This window comes from Mastomys coucha, unplaced genomic scaffold (assembly GCF_008632895.1).
Source record: "Mastomys coucha isolate ucsf_1 unplaced genomic scaffold, UCSF_Mcou_1 pScaffold21, whole genome shotgun sequence".
Taxonomy (NCBI): domain Eukaryota; kingdom Metazoa; phylum Chordata; class Mammalia; order Rodentia; family Muridae; genus Mastomys; species Mastomys coucha.
The window spans coordinates 71,478,965-71,498,390 of record NW_022196904.1 but is presented as its reverse complement, the minus strand read 5'-3'; the positions used below and the strand labels follow the sequence as shown (position 1 = coordinate 71,498,390).

The 19,426-nt window shown below is 46.0% G+C and overlaps 2 protein-coding genes across 5 annotated transcripts in view; both read left to right on the top strand.

The window, feature by feature from the left end:
* Window positions 1–3,947, top strand: part of Ap3b2 (adaptor related protein complex 3 subunit beta 2) — a 32,788-nt gene extending 28,841 nt beyond the window's left edge. For both annotated transcript variants that reach the window (XM_031387179.1, XM_031387180.1), the window contains 6 exons: window positions 56–162; window positions 351–579; window positions 916–1,000; window positions 1,240–1,337; window positions 3,285–3,423; window positions 3,549–3,947. In XM_031387179.1, coding sequence (XP_031243039.1) covers window positions 56–162; window positions 351–579; window positions 916–1,000; window positions 1,240–1,337; window positions 3,285–3,423; window positions 3,549–3,699 — 809 coding nt within the window. In that variant the 3' untranslated portion in view covers window positions 3,700–3,947. The remainder of the gene's footprint in view (window positions 1–55; window positions 163–350; window positions 580–915; window positions 1,001–1,239; window positions 1,338–3,284; window positions 3,424–3,548) is intronic.
* Window positions 3,948–10,060: 6,113 nt separating this feature from the next.
* The window catches only part of Cpeb1 (cytoplasmic polyadenylation element binding protein 1), a 93,252-nt gene continuing 83,886 nt past the window's right edge, over window positions 10,061–19,426 (top strand). For 2 of the 3 annotated variants that reach the window (XM_031387176.1, XM_031387174.1), the window contains exon 1: window positions 10,492–10,888. In XM_031387176.1, the coding sequence (XP_031243036.1) occupies window positions 10,766–10,888 (123 nt within the window). In that variant the 5' untranslated portion in view covers window positions 10,492–10,765. Of the gene's footprint in view, window positions 10,189–10,491; window positions 10,889–19,426 lie in introns of those variants that run through there. The other variant, XM_031387177.1, reaches the window with a different exon arrangement.

Below are 19,426 nucleotides of genomic sequence, written 5' to 3'. Positions count from 1 at the left end.
GTTCAGTTCACTCTTTCCTCATTAGTCATCTTTCTTCCTTCCCTTCCCCTCCCAGTCACCCCTCCCAGTGTCCAGCCTGTGTCTCCTCCCATGGTTGTGTCCACCAGTCTGGCTGCTGACCTGGAAGGACTGACACTCACAGACTCCTCTCTAGTGCCTTCGGTGAGCTGGGGAGGGACTTGGCTCTGTTCTGGGCTGTATGCTGTGGTGTGGTTCTGTGTGGAAGGAGCTGGGCTGTGATGATTGGGATACCTTTAGGTCCAGGTTTTTCAGGATGGGCCTAGGTAAGACAAGGATGGGTCTCACTATCCTTTGCCTTTTCTCTGCATGTCTCTCATCTTTCTCTCTAGCTGCTAAGTCCAGTGTCCAGCATTGGGAGGCAGGAGCTGCTACACCGGGTAGCTGGAGAGGGGCTGGCCGTGGACTATGCCTTCAGCCGCCAGCCTTTCCCTGGGGATCCCCACATGGTGTCTCTGCACATCTACTTCTCCAACAACTCGGAGACTCCCATCAAGGGGCTGCATGTGGGCACTCCCAAGCTGCCTGCTGGCATCAGCATTCAAGAATTCCCTGAAATCGGTACTGAGGGCCTTGAGCAGGGTAGAGGAGGAGGCCCCTGGGCAGACTCAGTCTATCTGTAGTTGCCGATACCTTCTTGGGGTCAAACCAGGTGCCTTCCTATAAGGAAACAGAGGTGGCATCTAATATGACTCAACACCTAGGAAATAAGCAAGTTTCTATTAGGGCAGGTTTCTGAGCAAATTTGAGAGTGGGTGAGGGACTCCACAGGTCCAAAAGCCAGGAATCCACAGAAGGCTGATGTGCTCTGGTACGGGAGGGAGACTGGGGCCATGCTGGGCTCCAGGACAGTGGTCGCCTTTCCTGTTCTTTGATTGCTCTCCTTACATCACTCAGAGTCCCTGGCACCTGGAGAATCCACCACTACTGTGATGGGCATTAACTTCTGCGATTCAACCCAGGCAGCCAACTTCCAGCTGTGGTATGTACCCAGCTCCTATTAGTAGTGAGAGGGTGGGGTGGAAAGAGGCAGAGTCTGAGAGAACCGGAGCTGGAGAGAGAAGTAGGTGGGCCACATGGAATTCTATGGGTCTGGCTGCCATTCCCAGCTCTGGGTCTTACCTCACTCTTCTGCTTCTGTGCCCTGCCTCAAGATAAGATGGGAATGAGGGGGTGGATGCTGGCCTCATTTCTGTTCCTGTTTCCTTCTGCTTTTCCCAGCACCCAAACCCGACAGTTCTATGTCTCCATTCAGCCACCTGTCGGGGAGCTGATGGCCCCTGTATTTATGAGTGAGAATGAGTTCAAGAAGGAACAGGGTGAGTGCTCCCTGTGGTAGAGTGCACTATCCTGCAGTGCTGCAACATGTGGGAGGAGCCTTTGCCCTTTAGACAGAGGGAGGCCCTGTAGCTTTGCTTCTGCTCACAAAGACTGGGGCAGGTGGTGAAGCTTGGGAACGTTTGCCCATAGTCCAGGCCCACATTCCAGTTGGGAATACAGGGGAAATAGTGTGTGCAGATGTGTGGCTGAAAGTGTTGGGGGCAATTCTGTTTAGGACACAGGAGTTCCTATCCCAGGGGAGTACTAAGAACAGAACTAGAAGTGGTGTGTTTGTTGTAGTTCCTAGGAGTGGGAAGGGGTCCCAGAGGTTACTGGGTGTGGGGGAAGACACTAGGCTTCATTTTCTGGCAGTGGAGGAGTCAGGGAAGATGAAGAACATCTTTGTCCCCTGCTCCCAAAAGAACAGCCTGGTAACACTCATCATTTAAAAGTGGAAAGCTTGTAAAGGGGGTGGGGGATAACCCCACCCCAAGGGAAGAGATACAGGGCGTCACAAAGCCCCCGGCCTTAACTTCTTGGGGTGCAGGGTAACTAGTATAGTTATAAGGCCATTGCAATAGAGCTGATGAGAGATGGCAAGGCAGGGTCAGAGGCATGGAAAAAAGCATGAAGGACTGGAGTGGGAGTGAGTGATTGGCAGGGGAAGCTACAAATAGTAGCCTTGAGAGGAGGAAGAAGAGGAGGAGGAAGAAGAGGAGGAGGAGGGGGAGGAGGAGGAGGAGGAGGAGGACGATGACGACGACAGTCTGGCTTTAGAATCCCTGGCTTGGTGTGAAGATGAGCAGTAGCCTTTCACCTAGAGCAGTCTGCTGAATGTTTACTATGGTGGCCAGAAAGTAAATGTTTAAGGCTGTGAGGGTCATGTGGTCTCTGCTATAATTACTTAGCTTTGCTATTGTCAGGTAAAACAGCCAGAGAGAATATTTAAATGACTGAGTGTGGCTATGTTCTAGTAACATTTTAATGATAAGTATAGGGAATTATAATTTTATTTAATTTTCAAGTTTTAAGAATTGCTCATTGTTTTCTTGAATTTTCACCCAATGCTTAAAAACAACAACAACAACAAAACAAACAAACAAACAAAAAACCAAGTGTAAGCCAATTTGGGTAGTGGGCTAAATTTGGTTTATATTCTAAAACTTGTCAAACTCCCCCCCTCCCCCCATCTAGAAGAAAGAACAAGGCAGGCAAGAGAAGAGCCTGGTTAGTTTTTGGGGAAAGGCTGTTTTGAGGTGCACTTGGGGAGGTGTTAGGGTGTGATTGAATATATGGGTCTATGATTAGCAAACACCTGAAGGCTGGAGTCACAAGCATAGAGGTGGAAACAGAAGCTGTGAGTGTGGTGGCATCACCCTGACAGAGATCACCCTGACAGAGAGAGGCAGTGGTGATATGGGGGTGGGGGAGTGAGAGACAAGGGCAGAACCTTAAGGAAAGCCTACCTTCTACAGGAGGAAGGGGAAGGGAGGGAGCAGAGAAATGGCAAGGCAGAAAGGAGCTACACATGGCTGCAGTGATTAAAGACATCCAAGATCTGGAGAGAAGGGACAGTTGCGGTGGCTTGAGGGAAACTTTGGAATCCCCTTTGGAGGACCCTGGCTATGAACAGAGAGGAAGCAGGGCACTGACATGAGGAACATTCTCCTTTCCGGAAAGGAGTTCTCAGAAATGGGTAGATTGAGCATGTCCAGAGTGATGTGCAGTGTCAAGATGATGTTACTAAGAGCAGAAGGTGTGAGAGAAACAGGAGCAGTGTGTCAGTTCTCTGAAGTGAGAGAGGAGTGGGGAACCTTCAGAGGCTAAGTAGGGTGGTTCTGACCTGCAGAGCCTTGGAGAACTTAATGAGAATGTTCAGCTAGTTGATGCAGGTGCTAGCCTGTGTCCACCATAGCCTCAGCCCTCATCATGGTCTCTGTCCCCAGGAAAGCTGACAGGCATGAATGAGATCACAGAGAAGCTTACACTGCCAGACACCTGTCGGAGTGATCACATGGTGGTGCAGAAAGTGACCACCACTGCCAACCTAGGTCGTGTTCCATGTGGGACATCTGATGAGTACAGGTACTGGGAGAGGGGCGAAGATGGGCTCTGCTGGGCTCTGGCTCTAAGGAAGGGCCCTAGGCTGAGCCCTTCACAGTCACCGCTGGCAGTTCTTCCCCCAGCCCCTTCCTCTGCTCCCTTTTTAGGTTTGCAGGGAGGACATTGACTAGTGGGAGTCTGGTCCTGCTGACTCTGGATGCCCGGGCAGCTGGAGCTGCCCAGTTGACTGTCAACAGTGAGAAGATGGTGATTGGCACCATGCTGGTGAAGGATGTGATACAGGCTCTGACCCAGTGACTCCTCAGCATGGTTACCCACTGATCTTCACCTATCCCTCCCTGTGACATCTGCTCACAGATCTCTCCTCACCTCTCTTTTCCTCTCATTACCGACCTAGTGTGGGGTACTGACTCCCTCCCACCTGTTTCCTATGGGTTCCTTAGTGACTTCCCAGAGGAAGCCAGAAGCTGCTCCTTCAGCAACCCTCTTCCTCAGCTTTCTATATGTATTTATGTAGCAAATCTCAATAAAATGCTTTCTCCCTAGGTTCTGGCTTACCTTTCCTTCTAAGGGGTTGGGGGAAGAACTACTATGAGTGAGTGACTGACCCTTGTGATCTTGTAGGAGAAGCTATTATGGCTCTCAGGGAGACTCTGGTTGATACCTGACATGACCACCTCATGTCAGGAGTGTGTAGGTATCTCTAGCAGGAGACACCTAGGAAAGCACGGGTAGGTAAAGCTGGGAGAACTCCTCAGTTTCAGCTGGGTGTTGTATCACAGGCCTGGAATCCCAGCACTTAGAAAGTGGAGGCAGAGGACCAGAAGTTCAAAACTGTCTTTAGCTATGTAACAAATCCAAACCTACATGATCTATCTTTTCTTAAAAAAAAAAAAAATTCTTGGTCTTTTTTCTTTCCATTTGTGTGTGTGTGTGTGTACATGTATGAACATGCTGGGGCCTGAAGTTGATGTTGGCAATCACTGCTGTTCATTTTTCCAGCAAGGCTCTCTCAGTGGCACCCAGAGCTCACTGGTATGGTAGTGCCTGCAGCAAGCTTGCTCTGGGAATCCTGCCTTCACTTTCCCAGGATGGCATTACAGGTAGGCTGTCACACTGATACAGTATTTGTGTGGGTCTGGGGGTCCTTCCACTTGCCTGGCAAGCCCTTTAACCACTTAGCCATCCCCACAGACCTCTTCCCACAGTGTTTTTCTAAGTCTGAGCTGAGCCTAGTTCCCATTAATGGCTGGCAATTTGCCTTGGTTTCCTTCATAAGCTCTTTGGGAAGAAAGGACTCATCATATGGGGAATTCCCCAAATATAGTTGTACAGTTCAAAATAATATCCATTCTATCTGGCTGGACAGAGTAGTGCTCTGAGCCACTCCCAGCTCAGGAGATGACCAAGATGGCCATTGTGGAGAAGGAGGAGCAGGAGAAACACAGCCGCGCTGCCAAGCCCTTGTCCGCGGTATCTTGGGGATCCTGTTCACAGATTTTGGGGCCTGCCAGATAACAGAGCAGACAAGGGGGCTTGTTTCCAAACCTAGTGACCTAAGTCTTCAGTCCCTGAGACCACCTGGCAGAAGGGAAGAATCAACTCCTTCAAGTTGTCTTCTAGTTTCCACACTTGCATTATGGCATCATGACACCCCCCCTCCACACACACATACACATACACACACACACACACACATTTAAATGTAAAACAAAAACAAATGTATCTACAATGCACAAAGCAATCTTTAACATTTAACATTAAAAACAAAAAACAAAGTTGGGCCCGGCAGTGGTGGCATGCGCCTTTAATCCCAGCATTTGGGAGGCAGAGGCAGGCAGATTTCTGAGTTCAAGGCCAGCCTAGTCTACAGAGTGAGTTCCAGGACAGCCAGAACTACACAGAGAAACCCTGTCTCAAAAAACCAAAACCAAACAAACAAAGAAACAAAGAAACAAACAAAAAACAAAAAACAAACCAAAAAATAAAAAACAAAGTTGGGATTGTGAGCACTCCATGGTGAGTATGCATTGTGACACCTCGGGCAGCTAACAGGGAATAGCTGTCCAAACCCAGTGGCCTTCCCTGATGCCTTTCCTGGTGAGGAATGACAGGGACTCAATCATCATGTGTTCTACCAAAAAAAAAAAAAAAAAAAAAAAAAAAAAAAAAAAAAAAAAAAAAATTAGGATGAAATAAGTTTAGGAGCAATTGCCAATTTAACTGAAGTAATTATTTCCTGCAGGCCTTCTCAGAACCTTTACCATTCCAGTGGTGCTTATGACCTCCCTCCCCCACAAGTGGGGCTAGAGCATGCCTGTTATTCGAGGTTGATATTTATTATCTTGGGATACTTTCCCACAGAACACTGTGTTTGACTGGGTTGTGGAGAACAGCCTGCTGGCCTAGGTAGCTTGAGGTATAGATGCCAAAGCTTTTGATCCTGTGACCAAGGCTCTAGCTTCTTACAGTATGTCCTTGTAGCCCTGTCTCTCAAGTGCCTAGCTGTTCAGAAGTAAGCCAGAGTGAAATAGGTGTGGCCCTCCTGTTAGGGAAAGAGAACAAAAGCAGTCCCAGGGGACAGCCCTGCATCTGGCTCTGGGGATTTGCTAGGCACTGTGGCACCAGACAGCAGCTGGAGCTGCTGACTTCAGGAGAGCCAGGGGGCCCGAGATTCTCCCCCAGGATTTCTGTTTTTATCACTGTTTTGTCTGAGATTGATCCACCAATTGAGAGCCACTTGAATGCTGGACTTAAGACTCATTTTTACCTCTAAATCATCTTTGATAGAGGCAAGTTTCTAAGAAATATCAACACAGAAAGATTGGGAAATAGCTCTGGACCAAAGGGCTTGCTACCTAAAATTGAGGGGGCTGAGCTTGAATCCCCAGCACCCACATAAAAACCCAATCCCAGGATCCCAGGGACTCAGTGGTTAGCCAATCTAGTCAAAACAGTGAACTCCAATTTCACTAAGACACTATTTTAAAAGGAGAAGGGGTGGTGGGGCCATGGGAGAAGACATCCAGTGTCAACTTCAGGTCTCTGCATGAACACACATGCTCATGTGCGCATAAACACACATAACACACATACACTGTTATTTATTGATCTTGGGAAACTTTGCTCACAGAATTTTTTTTCTTTTTGATTTTTTGAGACAGGGTTTCTCTGTATAGCCCTGGCTATAGACCAGGCTGGCCTAAAACTCACAGAATATATTTATTGACTGCATTGTGGAGAATACAAGTTCTTAGATATCCAAGCTGTCTTAGATCTCTGAAGACCTTGGTATGCATTTCCAGCTTTAAATATTTTTCATAAAGTTTTAAACTATAGTTTGGTCAAATTTATCATTTTCATATTTTTGTTACTGTTTTTAATTTTAAGAATTTGTCTACAGGCTGAGGCAATAAAAATGTTCTCCTCCTAAGCCAGATAGCATAGACTTATAACCCTATGAGTTTTACCTTAGGAGGTAAAAGCAAGAGAGTCTCAATTCAAGACTATCCTGGGCTACATGGTGAGACCCTGCCTTAACAAACCAAAACAACAAATTAAAATATTTTTGGTTGTGAGCCTAGATTTTAACAAACTAAAAAAGATATTCTCCTATATTCTTCTTTAAAATTCCAAAAACAACTTTTCACATTTATATATTTAACCTATTTAAAATGTATATTTACATATGATAAAAGTGGGGCTGATCCTCTGCACTTAAAAAAAACATTACCCTCTCTGTGTGTGCATATACACACACACATATACACACATACACACACACACACATATATATATATATCTCACACACATACCCAGTAACATGCTGAGGTAGGAGGATCAAGGCTCAGCCAGTGTAGAGTACACACATATTGAGGGCCTGTTCCAAAAACAGGGGTGGGGTGAGGCAGGGCAAGATGGCTCACCAGGTAAAGGCATTTGTCACCAAGATTGATACCCTGAGCTCAAGCCCCACAACCCATACAGTGGAAGGAGAGAATTGACTCCTGTGAGTTGTCTTCTGACCTCCACTTGTGTCCATATCACACAAATAAATAATAAATGTAAAATATGAAAGGAAGCTGGAGATGTCAGAGGTTTTACTATCACCAGGCTATGAAAACAGAAAACTATAGGTCTGAGTTCTCCATTTGCTCCTGTTGGCAAGGGGTCCCTGAGGAAGTTGCTTAATTGCCTTCTTTTGTAGTATACTGGAGGTTCGCCCTGGAGTCTTGTATGTACTAGACAAGGACACCTGTTGATTATATTCCCACCTCTACGTTTGAGTCTGGGGGTATGGTGATGGGGGTGTGGGGTGGGGGCACACAGGCTCACTAAATTGTCCAGGCTGGCTTTAAATATGCAGTCCTCCCGCCTGCCTCAGTCTCCCAAACAGCTGAAGCCAAACATGTTACTTCTTTGAACACCAGTCTCTTCACCTACAAAATGAGTTAACAGAAGTGTGCTAAGCACAAGCTCCAGTGCCTAGGAAATACTCCACTCTCACTGCCTTCTGCCTAGGGCTAGGGACGGTGACTTAGCAGCAGGCATGTGTGTTCAAAGTTACTTCTTATAAGCTGGGAGCTGGAAACTTTATATATTTTTTTCAGATATCCATTCCCCTAGGCCCTCAGGTGACATTTCAAGTCTTAGATTCTTATCTTGTTTAACTTTGGGGCCATGGAGGACTGGATGTAAAGGATCACACATGGTGACCTTGGATTTACAATTCATATGAGAGATTTTAGAGGTATCTGGTGCCTATCAGCTAACCCACCCCTTCCACTTATTTACTTGAGGTAGATTTTCTTCAGACTGTAGTTTTTTTTAATTTTTAAATCTTTTATTTATTATTTAATATATGAGTACACTGTCACTGTCTTCAGACACACCAGAAGAGGGCATCAGATCTCATTACAGATGGTTGTGAGCCACCATGTGGTTGCTGGAAATTGAACTCAGGACCTCTGGAAGAGCAGACAGTGCTCTTAACCACTGAGCCATCTCTCCAGCCCCACACTGTAGTTCTTAACTGCCTTCCAATGCAAGGCACCCCTCCTTCTGCCTCCTCCTTCCTCATCTGTGATTGTATTGCAGTTATAGGCCCAAGCCACCATGGATGGCTGATCAGTCTCTCCAGATGTGCCTTGGGCCTCCAGAGCATCTCACACACCCTCACTTACAGTTCCCATGTTGTAAGCATCTAAGTATGGCACCTCTCAGAATAGGAAGAGAAGAGAAGCAAGAAATATTAAGTTTGGCCTATCAGGCCTATGCTGTCAAGATGGGGGTTGGGCTGCTCCTAAGGGATGGCTCCTCCATACTGTAACCACCCTTTCTTCTTAGGACTTCTGCAACCCATGGGAACAACCCTAGAATGGAGACTAGCCAGCTCTCGCTGTCATTCAGCTCCCTCTGGACTTCAACTCCAGCACCTGTCCTCGTCCCTACCTTCTCCAAACACTAGGCTAGGACCATAGGCGTCCTTTCTTAATACCCTGGGCAGACACTTAAAAGTTCCTGCCTCACAAACCTGCCAACAAGTTGGTGACAGCTTCTTCCTCACCTGTCAGGAGGAACCTTGAGTTTAATATGTGCTGAATAAAAAGTATAACATAGAAAACACTTAGAAATGTTCAATAAGCTCTGGTCTCTTTCTTGTTCAACCCAGTACCTTATTTCCAACCTCCAACTCTCCAACAACACCTTAAAAGAGACCTGGCGACTTCCAAGCTCCCTTCGCCATTCTTTACTAGTTTCCATCTAGCTGCAGAATAAAAGCCCTTCATAAACTGGGCTCGGGCTTCCCTCCTGTGGTATCAACACGCATTAGCTGCTCCTAGTCAGATCGAGCCGCTCAGTGCATTCCTCCCTCTCCGCCTTCCCTGGTCTGCAGCCTGGAATGCCATCTCCGCCTCTGCGCTCGTCTGGGCTTCCGGTCCGGTCCAGCCCTAGCTGGCCCATGACGCCTTTCTGAACAACAGCTTAGCTCACCCTGAGCTCTTGTCCCGACTTTTCTCAGTAAAGCGTCCTATCAAATCTGGAGGGAGCGTCGGAAGCGGTTTCCCAGGGGGAAACTGCAACCCGAAGAGGATCCCTGCTGTCTTTGGAACTTTCCCGAATCCCCTGACGCCTGCGCTCCCGGTTCCAGCTCCGCTCCAGATGCAGTGGCAGTCGGGTCTGAAGTGAGGGCGTGTCTGCTGCAGGTCGGGGTGGGCGGAGGGGCCGAGTTCGGTGCCTCCGGGCTTCCACCCGGAGAGGTCACTCGAAAAGGAGAGGCGTGGTGATACGATTTTAAGGGGGCCGCAGGTCACCAGCGCAGCTGCATCCTACGGTCTTGTAAATAGGTAGGGAAACTGACGCCTGCGGGAGAGTGACTTGGCCAGGGTCACTGAGCGAGGGACGTGCTCAGGCCTGCCCCCCCCCCCCCACGCCCCACCTCGGGCTCCTGGAGGCAGCGCTGGCCTGCGTCGCCTGGCTCTAGCCTCAGAACTAGCTCTCGTTCGGACCCCCAGGCCTAGGGTGGGCAGTGGAGCGCGGGTATGGACGGCAGGAAGGAGCGCAGGGGGCGGGGGCGGGGACGAGGCCGGGCGGGGCCGACACAGGTGCTCCTCATCGGGCCAGCGCCGCGGAGCTTTATAAGCCGCCGGGGCGCGGAGTCGCGCGCCGCTCGCTGCAAAAATAGTGCCCACGTGTGTGCGCGTCCCGCGCCGCACAGACCCGCCGGCCCGCCCGCCTGCCCGCCAGTCCCTTAGGGCCACGCCGGACCCCATGGCTTTCTCCCTGGTAAGAGCCGCCGGGGCGGGGCCGGGCCGGGCGGGGCTGCCGTCCCCGCCGCCTCAGCTAACGGTCCGCGCGCAGTCTCGCCGCTTCGCGGGCCCCCGCCGCAGCCGCCGCCCGGGGTTAGCGTCCCGGGCGGGGCGCCGGTCACATGCCCACGGTCGTGGGCCTCGTGGAGCGGTGTGGGGCGCGCGGGGAGGGGCGGGGAGCTAACTCGTGACTCAGGCCTTTGGGCTTAAAGGCGCCGCGGCCCTCCGGGGGCGGCCGCTGGGGCTTCGGAGCTGCGCTTGCAGACTCCCGGTGGCCTCGAACATCCGTCCAGACGGGAACTGGCCGCGCGGACCGCAGCCCGGGGCGCCCGGGCGCCCACAGCACTTCCTCCTCCCGCAGCCGTCGCACGTGAGAGCCCGAGCGGCCGGCGGGGCCGGGCTGCTCTCCCGTCTGTCTCTCGAGTGTCGCCTTGGCGTCCCGCAGGAGGCAGGGGCTGGCGGCTCGCGGCGGGCGGCGGAGACCCCCTCGGGCTGGGTCCGCGCAGGGGGAGGCGCGCCACGACGGCGCCGCCGCCGCCGCCGCCGCCTCCGACATGGCTCCTTTCCGTGTTCGGGCCCCTCGTGCGGGCCGCGCGCTGTCGGAGCCCGGGGAAGTCACGTGGCTTCACACGTCCGATTGCTCCTGGAGCCCCAGCCCTGAGGGTGGACTGGGCCAGGTGAGGTCGCACGAGCGTGGGACGGGGCTTCGAGGGGCTGGCCCCGGGAGCCTCGCGGGTCTGGGGGCGCGGGCCCGGAGGAGGAGCCAAGCAGCCCGCGAGGGGGCGCAGGCGTGAAGTCTGCTAGTCCTCAGCCGCGTCCGCTTTCCTCCCTCGCTCGCTCGGCGGCCTGGCAAGGAAACGCACTCATGTGGCCTCGAGGGTGGCTTTCGGCTTTTCTCAGCCAGCAAGGCCAGGTGCCCAAACTCGGGGGGGTGTGTCGGGTTGCACGTGGGTTCGCGTGGCCTCCGGCTCCGACCTCGGATTTGGGGGAGCGGTGACTGGACGCTGGGCGGGTAGGGCTGACAGGCTGTTTCATTGGGGCCTAGACGCCACCCGGGGCGGGGGGGAAGGCCCATGCCTGCCTAGGCTTCCTGAGGCAAGGGGACTCAGGTCAGGAAAGAGCATCCTTGGAGGGCAGCCGGGCCTTTTCCACCCGTGTGGGTTGCTCTGCGGTTCCAGCCTCTCAGCGATGGCAAGCCTCATTTCCAGGGGGCCACAGTTCCTGCAAGTGGCCCTCAACGCTAGAAAGCACGGAACACCTGCCTCGCGGGTACTATGCAAAGTACTCGTTCTGTGCTGCTTCCGCCTCGCGTGAGTTAGCACTGTGGTCCGTAGTGGCACTTTGTGCCTTGCAGGCTAAACCTTTTCTGCCCTCTGATAGAATTAAGCGCGTGGAGATGTCGGAAGCACCGGAGACCTGGAATAGCCTGGGGCTGCCAGCCTCAGGCCTCCCCATTCCCCCACCCCACCCCCAACCCCCAACCCCCGCGGCCTCCAGGCCAGGCTCTGATGAACACATTTCTCTGGCAACTGCTTCCTTTGGTCTCCCTGGCTACCGGGCTGCCTCCCCACTCTCTTCTGGCACCTGGGTAAACTGCTGGTCTGCGTCATTTGCTGGGGCCCAAGGCAAGTGGGTCGAGTTTAGTGCTCTGGAAAGGCACGCGTGTACCAGCTTTCTCCGGGCCACGTGTATCAGTGGAGGCTTTGATGAGGAGAGTTTTCACTTTCACATGCTCTTTTTGGGGTGTAGGGATACAAGGTTTTGTTGTTGTTGAACAGAACAGAAAAACACAACAGGCAAAACAAAACCTCAGAAATACAAGCTGGAGCCCCTAAGGATAGTAGTGTTCAAGATTCACCACTGATCATTTACCTTTTCTTTTAAGAGCTTACCTGGAACTCATGGGGCATTTTCTGTAGCGTTTACCATGTCCCACCCTCCCACTTCTCACAGTTATCTAAATTTGAGTCATTTGGCACTGCCTGCTCTGTTTAAGGAAAGTTGACAAGTGTAAAAGTAAGTCAGCTTTGTAGTATAAAAACACTTGCTCCCCTCCCAATAATTGTTTTATAGACAACTTCCCTGGCAGAGGCCCCCCCACCCCCCAGTGTGGAAAGTAGACAGTGTCAGCCTGTATAGCTGACAGGAGTTAGAGAGCTGACATTTGCATTTAATGTACATGGGGACATTTGCAGTTAGGAATGGTTCTGGAGTCCTTTCAGTATAGGCATTTATAGTGGTGTGCACACCTAAGTCATAAGGCAGAAAGGTTCTGGGGTTCTTTCAGTATAGGCAATTACAGTGCTGTGGGCACTTAAGTGTTCATAAAGCAGAAAGTGGAGGAGGAAGACAAAGTTGTATGATTCTAAGAATAGTACCAAACTTATTAACAAGGAGCTATTGATAATGGCTGTTTTGGTAAGTATTTGCATCTGGTGAAATCGACTCATAAAAAAAAAAAAACCTTTAAGTGGTTTATAAACCTAAATTATACCAAGGTAAAATAAGTGAGTTGAAAAAGAGGGAAGAGTAGTAATCATTGATCTATAGTGTATATGTATATGCCACTCTAAAGGAAGCATTCATTAATTGATTAGTGAAAAACTTCATGCCCAGAGTTGATGGATCTTTGACACCTCCCATTTTGAAGACCCCCTTCCCCCGGCTTATAAGTATAGCAATAAAAACTTAAACAGTTTGGATCAAATACAGCATCTTTAATGTTGGATTTAACCTGAAGACTAGCTTGAATTTGAGGCTCACATACCTATTCAAAAAGTTATTAAGTGATGGATCCTGGGTCTTTTTGTTGCTTTATCCCAACCTATTATATGTAGTGTGCCTTGGCATGTCAAGGATCAAAAGGTAATGGGTGATATAGAGGAAGGGTTTTATGAGCTGGTCCTATTTTCATAGTTGTCTGTAGAGAGAGGAATCTCCTGTTGCTGTGGAAGTCAGTCTAGGTCTTCTGAGCATTAGTGCCTGGAAGGAATGTGCTGTGTCTACTATTCCATGATGTGTGTCAGAGCAGTTGGACCTGATGGAGAGAGGCTTCTCTCCCTGTGTGCTGACCCTCCCTCCCAGCCTACTGTAAAGAAAACTTTCATTTTCAGCATACATAAAATTTTAATAATTTTTCCTCAGAGAAGGCAGATTTAAAATAATTGTTTTTTAATTTTTATTATATTTTTAATAATTGCATATTGGGGAAAAACAACTTGCAGGAGTCAGTTCTGTCCTTTCAGACTCCTGCTGAGCCACATTGACAGCCTTGAAATTTTAAAGACTGATGAAAGTGGAGTGGTGTGTAATCTTACCGTTTCTGTACTTACCAAATGCCTCTAGTGATGTCTCTTGCATTTCCACGCAGAGTTAGTAAGACTGTTCAAAGTGTGTGCCTCTCTTCCTCCCTATTCTCTCCCTCCCCTTCTCTGTTCCCTCTCTGCAGGATCTCCTTACCTGACCTTAGGCTGGCCTTGAACTCCCAACACACCTATAGCAGCCTCCTCCTGAGTTAAAAAGCTGGGGTTGGGCTGAGCTGGACTGTTTTTTTTTTGTTGTTGTTTTTTTGTTTTTTCTGTTGTTGGTAGTCGGTTTTCTTTTTGTTGTTGTTTTGTTTTGTTTTTGGTTTATGTACACCAAGTTGTAAAATCCTAAAGAATAATCTCCCAGGGCACAAAAGGACCCTGACCTCATGAGGGGCTGAGTCTTTAATCCTGGGCAAGGCTTAGAATCTTAGTATCAGCATTTTATCTAGTCATATCTAATCTATTAGGAGGTTGGAAGGGTTATAGCAAGAACTTTTAATTCTATATTTTACTCTTAAGGCTTTAAAGTAGTATAACTATATTCAAAACCTTTGGCAAGTAGATTTTTATGTGAGAACACAAGCTCTAATACAAACCAGGTAGATTCTTTATCCATTGCCTGGAAAGTTTTGGTAAAGATAAGAACTTTAAAATGTTACCTGACTTTAGTCTCTCTAACATTTTTTAGCAGTTCAGTATTGGCAGATGAGGGAAGTGCAGAGAGCAGTGGATGAGTCTGAGGCATCTGCACAAAAGCTCTTTCTTTCTAGTGTCTGTTTTATTGCTAAGTGTTGTGTGTAAGTTTAATTCACTGGTATGTGAGGTGCCTTAGATAATTGATCTAAAAATCCTATCCATTTAAAGGGCAAATTCATTAGTGAATTTGTAGTTCTAGTTAAAGTTGGACAGGAATGTCTAACCAACCCAGGTACCTACTGTATTAGACTTCTGTTTTTAATAGCTAGTGGTGGAGGTATTAAAAGAATCAGGAGCAAGCAAAAAAAATGATTTTTCAGTGTTGGAAGAGCTGAGCTACTGTACATCTGTGTTCCCTAATCTAAGCTGAACTGACTTTGGGTAAAATTTGACCCAAAGCTCCGGAGACAAAGGAGTAGAAGTGGAGTTGTACATAGAACTTAGGGTGAGACAGTTACACAAATAAATTTGGGCTTTTTTCTGTCATTTTATTTAAAACCAAGAAGTATTGATTGTACCCTTTCATTAAGTCCTTGGATGCTACCAACTTCACTTCTTTACTCCTCACACTGAAGCTTTGGAAATTCCCTTTATTTTTCCCTGTTGGGACATTGCTGTTGTTTGCAATGTTTCAGTTCAAAGCTGCTTATGAAAGAGTCTCATCTTCTGTAAACATAGATTCCCAAGTGCTGAAATGTTTTATGTTGAACACAGGACCACCAGGTATTAGGCATTTCTCACTTTTCAGTTAACAGGCTGAAAAGATTGACCTAAAAGATACATAATAAATGTGCTATTTCATAATTTTTACATTTACTTTGTGTGTATGTGGGTGGTGGAGGACAACTTGGAAGAAATCAGTTTTCTCCTCCCACCATGTAGGTTCCTACTTTGTTTTTGTTTTGTATTTTTCTTACTGACTTTTTTTCTTCCTTTTTTTTAAATATAGGAGTGCTCCATCTGAATGTACACCTACACGTCAGAATAGGGCATCAGATCCCTTTATAGACGGTTGTGAGCCACCACGTGGTTAGGACCTCTGGAAGAGCAGCCAGTGCTTTTAATCATTGAGTCATCTCACCAGCCCCTAGGTTCCTGGCTTTAACATAGATGTTAGGCTTGGTGACAAGTGCCTTTATCCACTCAGCCCTCTTACAGTTTTATAGGAAGGTATTTGATTTTTCATGAGAAGTTGGTATTCACAATAATTTTTAAAATGACATTATAGACATAAGCCTGTATGACAGCATCAGCTGTCTGAGCCTCCTTTTTCTTGATTACAGGAACATGCTGTCATGCCCCACTTTTCTGTGGGTCTTGTAGATTTGAACCCAGGTTCTCATGCTTGTATAGCAAGCATATTACCAACTGAGTTGCTTCTTCAGTTTCCAGTTTCCAAGCCTAAAACAGAATTAGTTTATTTCCTTTGCTCTTCTAGTAGAGATAAAATAATTCTGTTTCTTTATCCAATTAGTCTACATTTTCCTCAATTCTTTGTATCAGAGATTGCATTATTGCCTTAATATTTGATGTGTTTTAAGTAATAGGGTGGCAATGTTCCTGACTAGTTTAGATGAACACTTAGGTATGGGTTACCTTTGAATTCAACTTCACTTCTTTGAGTATTTCTTCATGGGTTGAATAGCCCTTTAAAAAATTTTTGCTCATTTTTATGTTTTTATGTTTTTGCCTGAATGTATGTATATGTTCCATGTATGTGTCCATGAATGGTTGTGAGTCTCTGATGGGGTATTGGGACCTGAATGCAGGTCCTCTGTAAGAACAGCAAATGCTCTTAATTACTTAGCCATCTCTAGCCTCGAGTGGCTCTTAGTAGTGAGTTAACACTCTTGTTTTTATTTTTGAGGCATTTTGTGCTGACTTCCCTTGAGGTAATTGGAGAATCCCCAGAAGGTTAGGTCTAAAGATTGATCTGTGTACTAAAAATGGGATCACTGTTGATATTAGGAGTAACTTGACTATTGGTGTTACTGGTCTCTTCACCAGCATGATATACTGTTATGATACTATCTGGATGGATTTAGCACAGCTACCTGCTATCTCCTTTGATAAGGTTATGAAAATAGCCTTCCTTTTTGGAAGAGAGTAATTACCTTGCTTGGTTGGCATTTGTGAATGAAGGGGTTGTCTTTTGACACACTTGATGCTATTACACATGTGCATCCTGCATTTTAGTTTGTGTTCTTGATTTTGGGCTCTGATACCATCTATCTTCTGAGTTGGCCCTTTCTCCTGAGGTGGATGATATTATTATTATTATTATTATTATTATTATTATTATTATTATTATTATAGCTATAATTTTAGAAGTCTTTTAAAGCTCAAAATATGCTAGAGATCTGCCTCCCAGGTGTAATTCAGAATTGTCACCAAGTCCAGTTATAATTTCTTACTATTTTAATTGACAAGGCAAAAGGGTTTAGAATGAAATTATTGTTTTTAATTTTATGCAGTGATTGGCTGTATAGCTTGAACTGGAACTAATTTTCAGACCCAGTATTCCTTCCAGAATCTTACACCTTGACCCTCTGCTATGTTGATTTTATTTTACTTAAATTACTGCTTAATTCTACAGTTAATGCTTCCTACTTTTTTCTGACCCATTGGTCTCTGTGATTACAGGCTTCCTTTTTATTTTTCCATCTTGCTGATGAATTTCCTGTGGTTCAACCTGTTAGCTCAGACCTGTTCATCTGTATAGGGGGCAATGATTTTCCATAGCTGTACCCATTTGTCTGTGTGGCCAAGTTTTAGGCTATTTACTGCTGCTTATTCTCAAGATCTAGGCATTGGTCTATCTGATGCATGTTAAATGTAGCAGGTTTTATGTGTTGGTGTGTGTCTGATTTTGTGTGTGTGTGTGTATTAGACGTCCACCTCTGGTGTCTTTAATCACTTTCCATCTTATTTTATAGGCCACTGAACCTGGACCTCACCAGTTGAGCTAGGCTAGTTGACTAGGGGCTACAGAGATTCAGCTGTCTGAGCCTCCTTTTTCTTGATGTGCCATGCCCCACTTTTCTGTGGGTCTTGTGGATTTTAACCCAGGTTCTCATGCTTATGTAGCAAGCATATTACCGACTGAGTAGTCTCCAGTTTCCAGTTTCCAAGCCTAAAACAGAATTAGTTTATTTCCTTTGCTCTTCTAGTAGCACTGATATAATTCTGTTCCTTTCTACATTTTTTTCCAACCAAATTTGAGACTCTAGTGTAGTGGTTCTCAACCTAATGCTCTAATCCTTTAATACAGTTCCTTATGTTGTGATGACCTCAAACCATAAACATTTCATTGCTACTTCATAACTGTAATTTTGCTATTGTTTTGACTTCTAATGTAAATATCTTTGGTGACCCTGGCCTGTGAAAAACAACCCACAGGTTGAGAACTGCTGCTCTAGTGCCATTGTACAGGCAAGAACCATGTTTGGTTGTTACTGTTTTCTATCACCCTAGACTTGTTATAGAAAGATGCTAGAGAAGTACATTGTTGGAAATGATGGAAAGTTGTCTTTAGAAACTTCTAGTTTCTAGAACTTAAAGACTTGCTATATAATCATATGCCTTGTGTTTCCCGTGGCTCTTACATGCTTCTATTTCCTCTGCATGAATATTATCAGTCTGCGCCTCTTACCGTCCTTCTTAGCTGTTGTTGCATGTTTATACCTGTCACTTCCATGGTACATGGTCTAACTAGTGTTACTCTTGCTTCCTAGACATAGCGCCCTGCTTCTTGGTCCTTAGTGAATTAATTGTTATGGATAAAAGCTGTTTTTCAGGAATTCTTCCTGTTTTCACCTTCTCAAAAAAAAAAAAAAAAAAAAAAAAAAAAAAAAAAAAAAAAAAAAAAAAAAAAAAAAAAGAGAGAGTTTAGTCATCAGTCTTTACTGTCAAAGCTCTTATTCACTCAGTCATATCAGAATTTGGATTAAAAACCATTACACATAAACAAAAAAGAGAGCCCATGAACATTATAATGTGAATCCAAATTCCTTGGGAATCCAAAAGTTACCAATATTTTCCTTCTTTTTCATCTTATGCCAAGGGCCACTGTGGGATTAAATAAGAAACTCCCAGCTTTCAGGGAGTCAGTAGTCTGATGGGAACATAAGTATGTAAACAAGGTATCTGCTATATTGCTAAGTAAAAGTAAAAATATACAGAAATAACGTGGGTAGTAGGTATGTAAAGAATTAAAGACTTCTAAAACAGGCTTAGAGAGGAAGTTGACTTTTGGGGAACTAGTACAATATCACTAAAATTTTAATACAAAAGTGTACTATCTTAAGACAAAGGAATATACAGAAGAAACAAGTATATCTGACTATAAAAGGATGTGCATAAAAATAGTCAACAGTGAGGCATGGAAGACAGTTCAGCAGGTGGAAAGCCCTTGACATTAAGCTAGATTACCTGAGCTTGATCCCTGATGCTCACACAGTAGAGGGAGAATCATTTCCCAAGAGTTGTCCTCTCTCCCATGCACATGTGCTCACACAAACACACCTGGGGGTGGGAGTGAGGAGGGAAAGTTAAGTGTGATTTTTTTTTAACTTTTATTGCATTATGATGAGAAAAATTACATGATTTCAATTTATCTGAATTTGTTAACATTTAAAAACATTTTAAGTAAATAGAATTGCATCATATTCTTGTTAACCTTTTGTACACTAACTCCTCCCAGAGACCCCCCTTCAATACCTACAATATCTTTTTTGTCATATTCCTTAAAATTTATAAAATATTATAACAATAAAAATGAGTATTATAAAAGTAGTTTGATCTAAAACAACAATCAATTTAACAGTCTTATGTAGATGCTTGTCTACAGCAATGCTAAAAATACATATGCTTTTCTCAATATAAATTTTAAATAACTCCAAACATATTAACTGTATATTTCAAAATAATACATCACTACTAGTATTTTCTTTTCTTTCTTTCTTTCTTTTTTTTTTCGAGACAGGGTTTCTCTGTGTAGCTCTGAAGACCAGGCTGGCCTCGAACTCAGAAATCCGCCTGCCTCTACCTCCCAAGTGCTGGGATTAAAGGCATGCACCACTACCACCCAGCACTAGTATTTTCTTAAATGAACACACACACACACACACACACACACACACACACATATAAAGTCTTTTTGTTTGTTTGTTTGTTTTGTATTTAGTAGAGTTTAAAATCTTGGCTCTTACT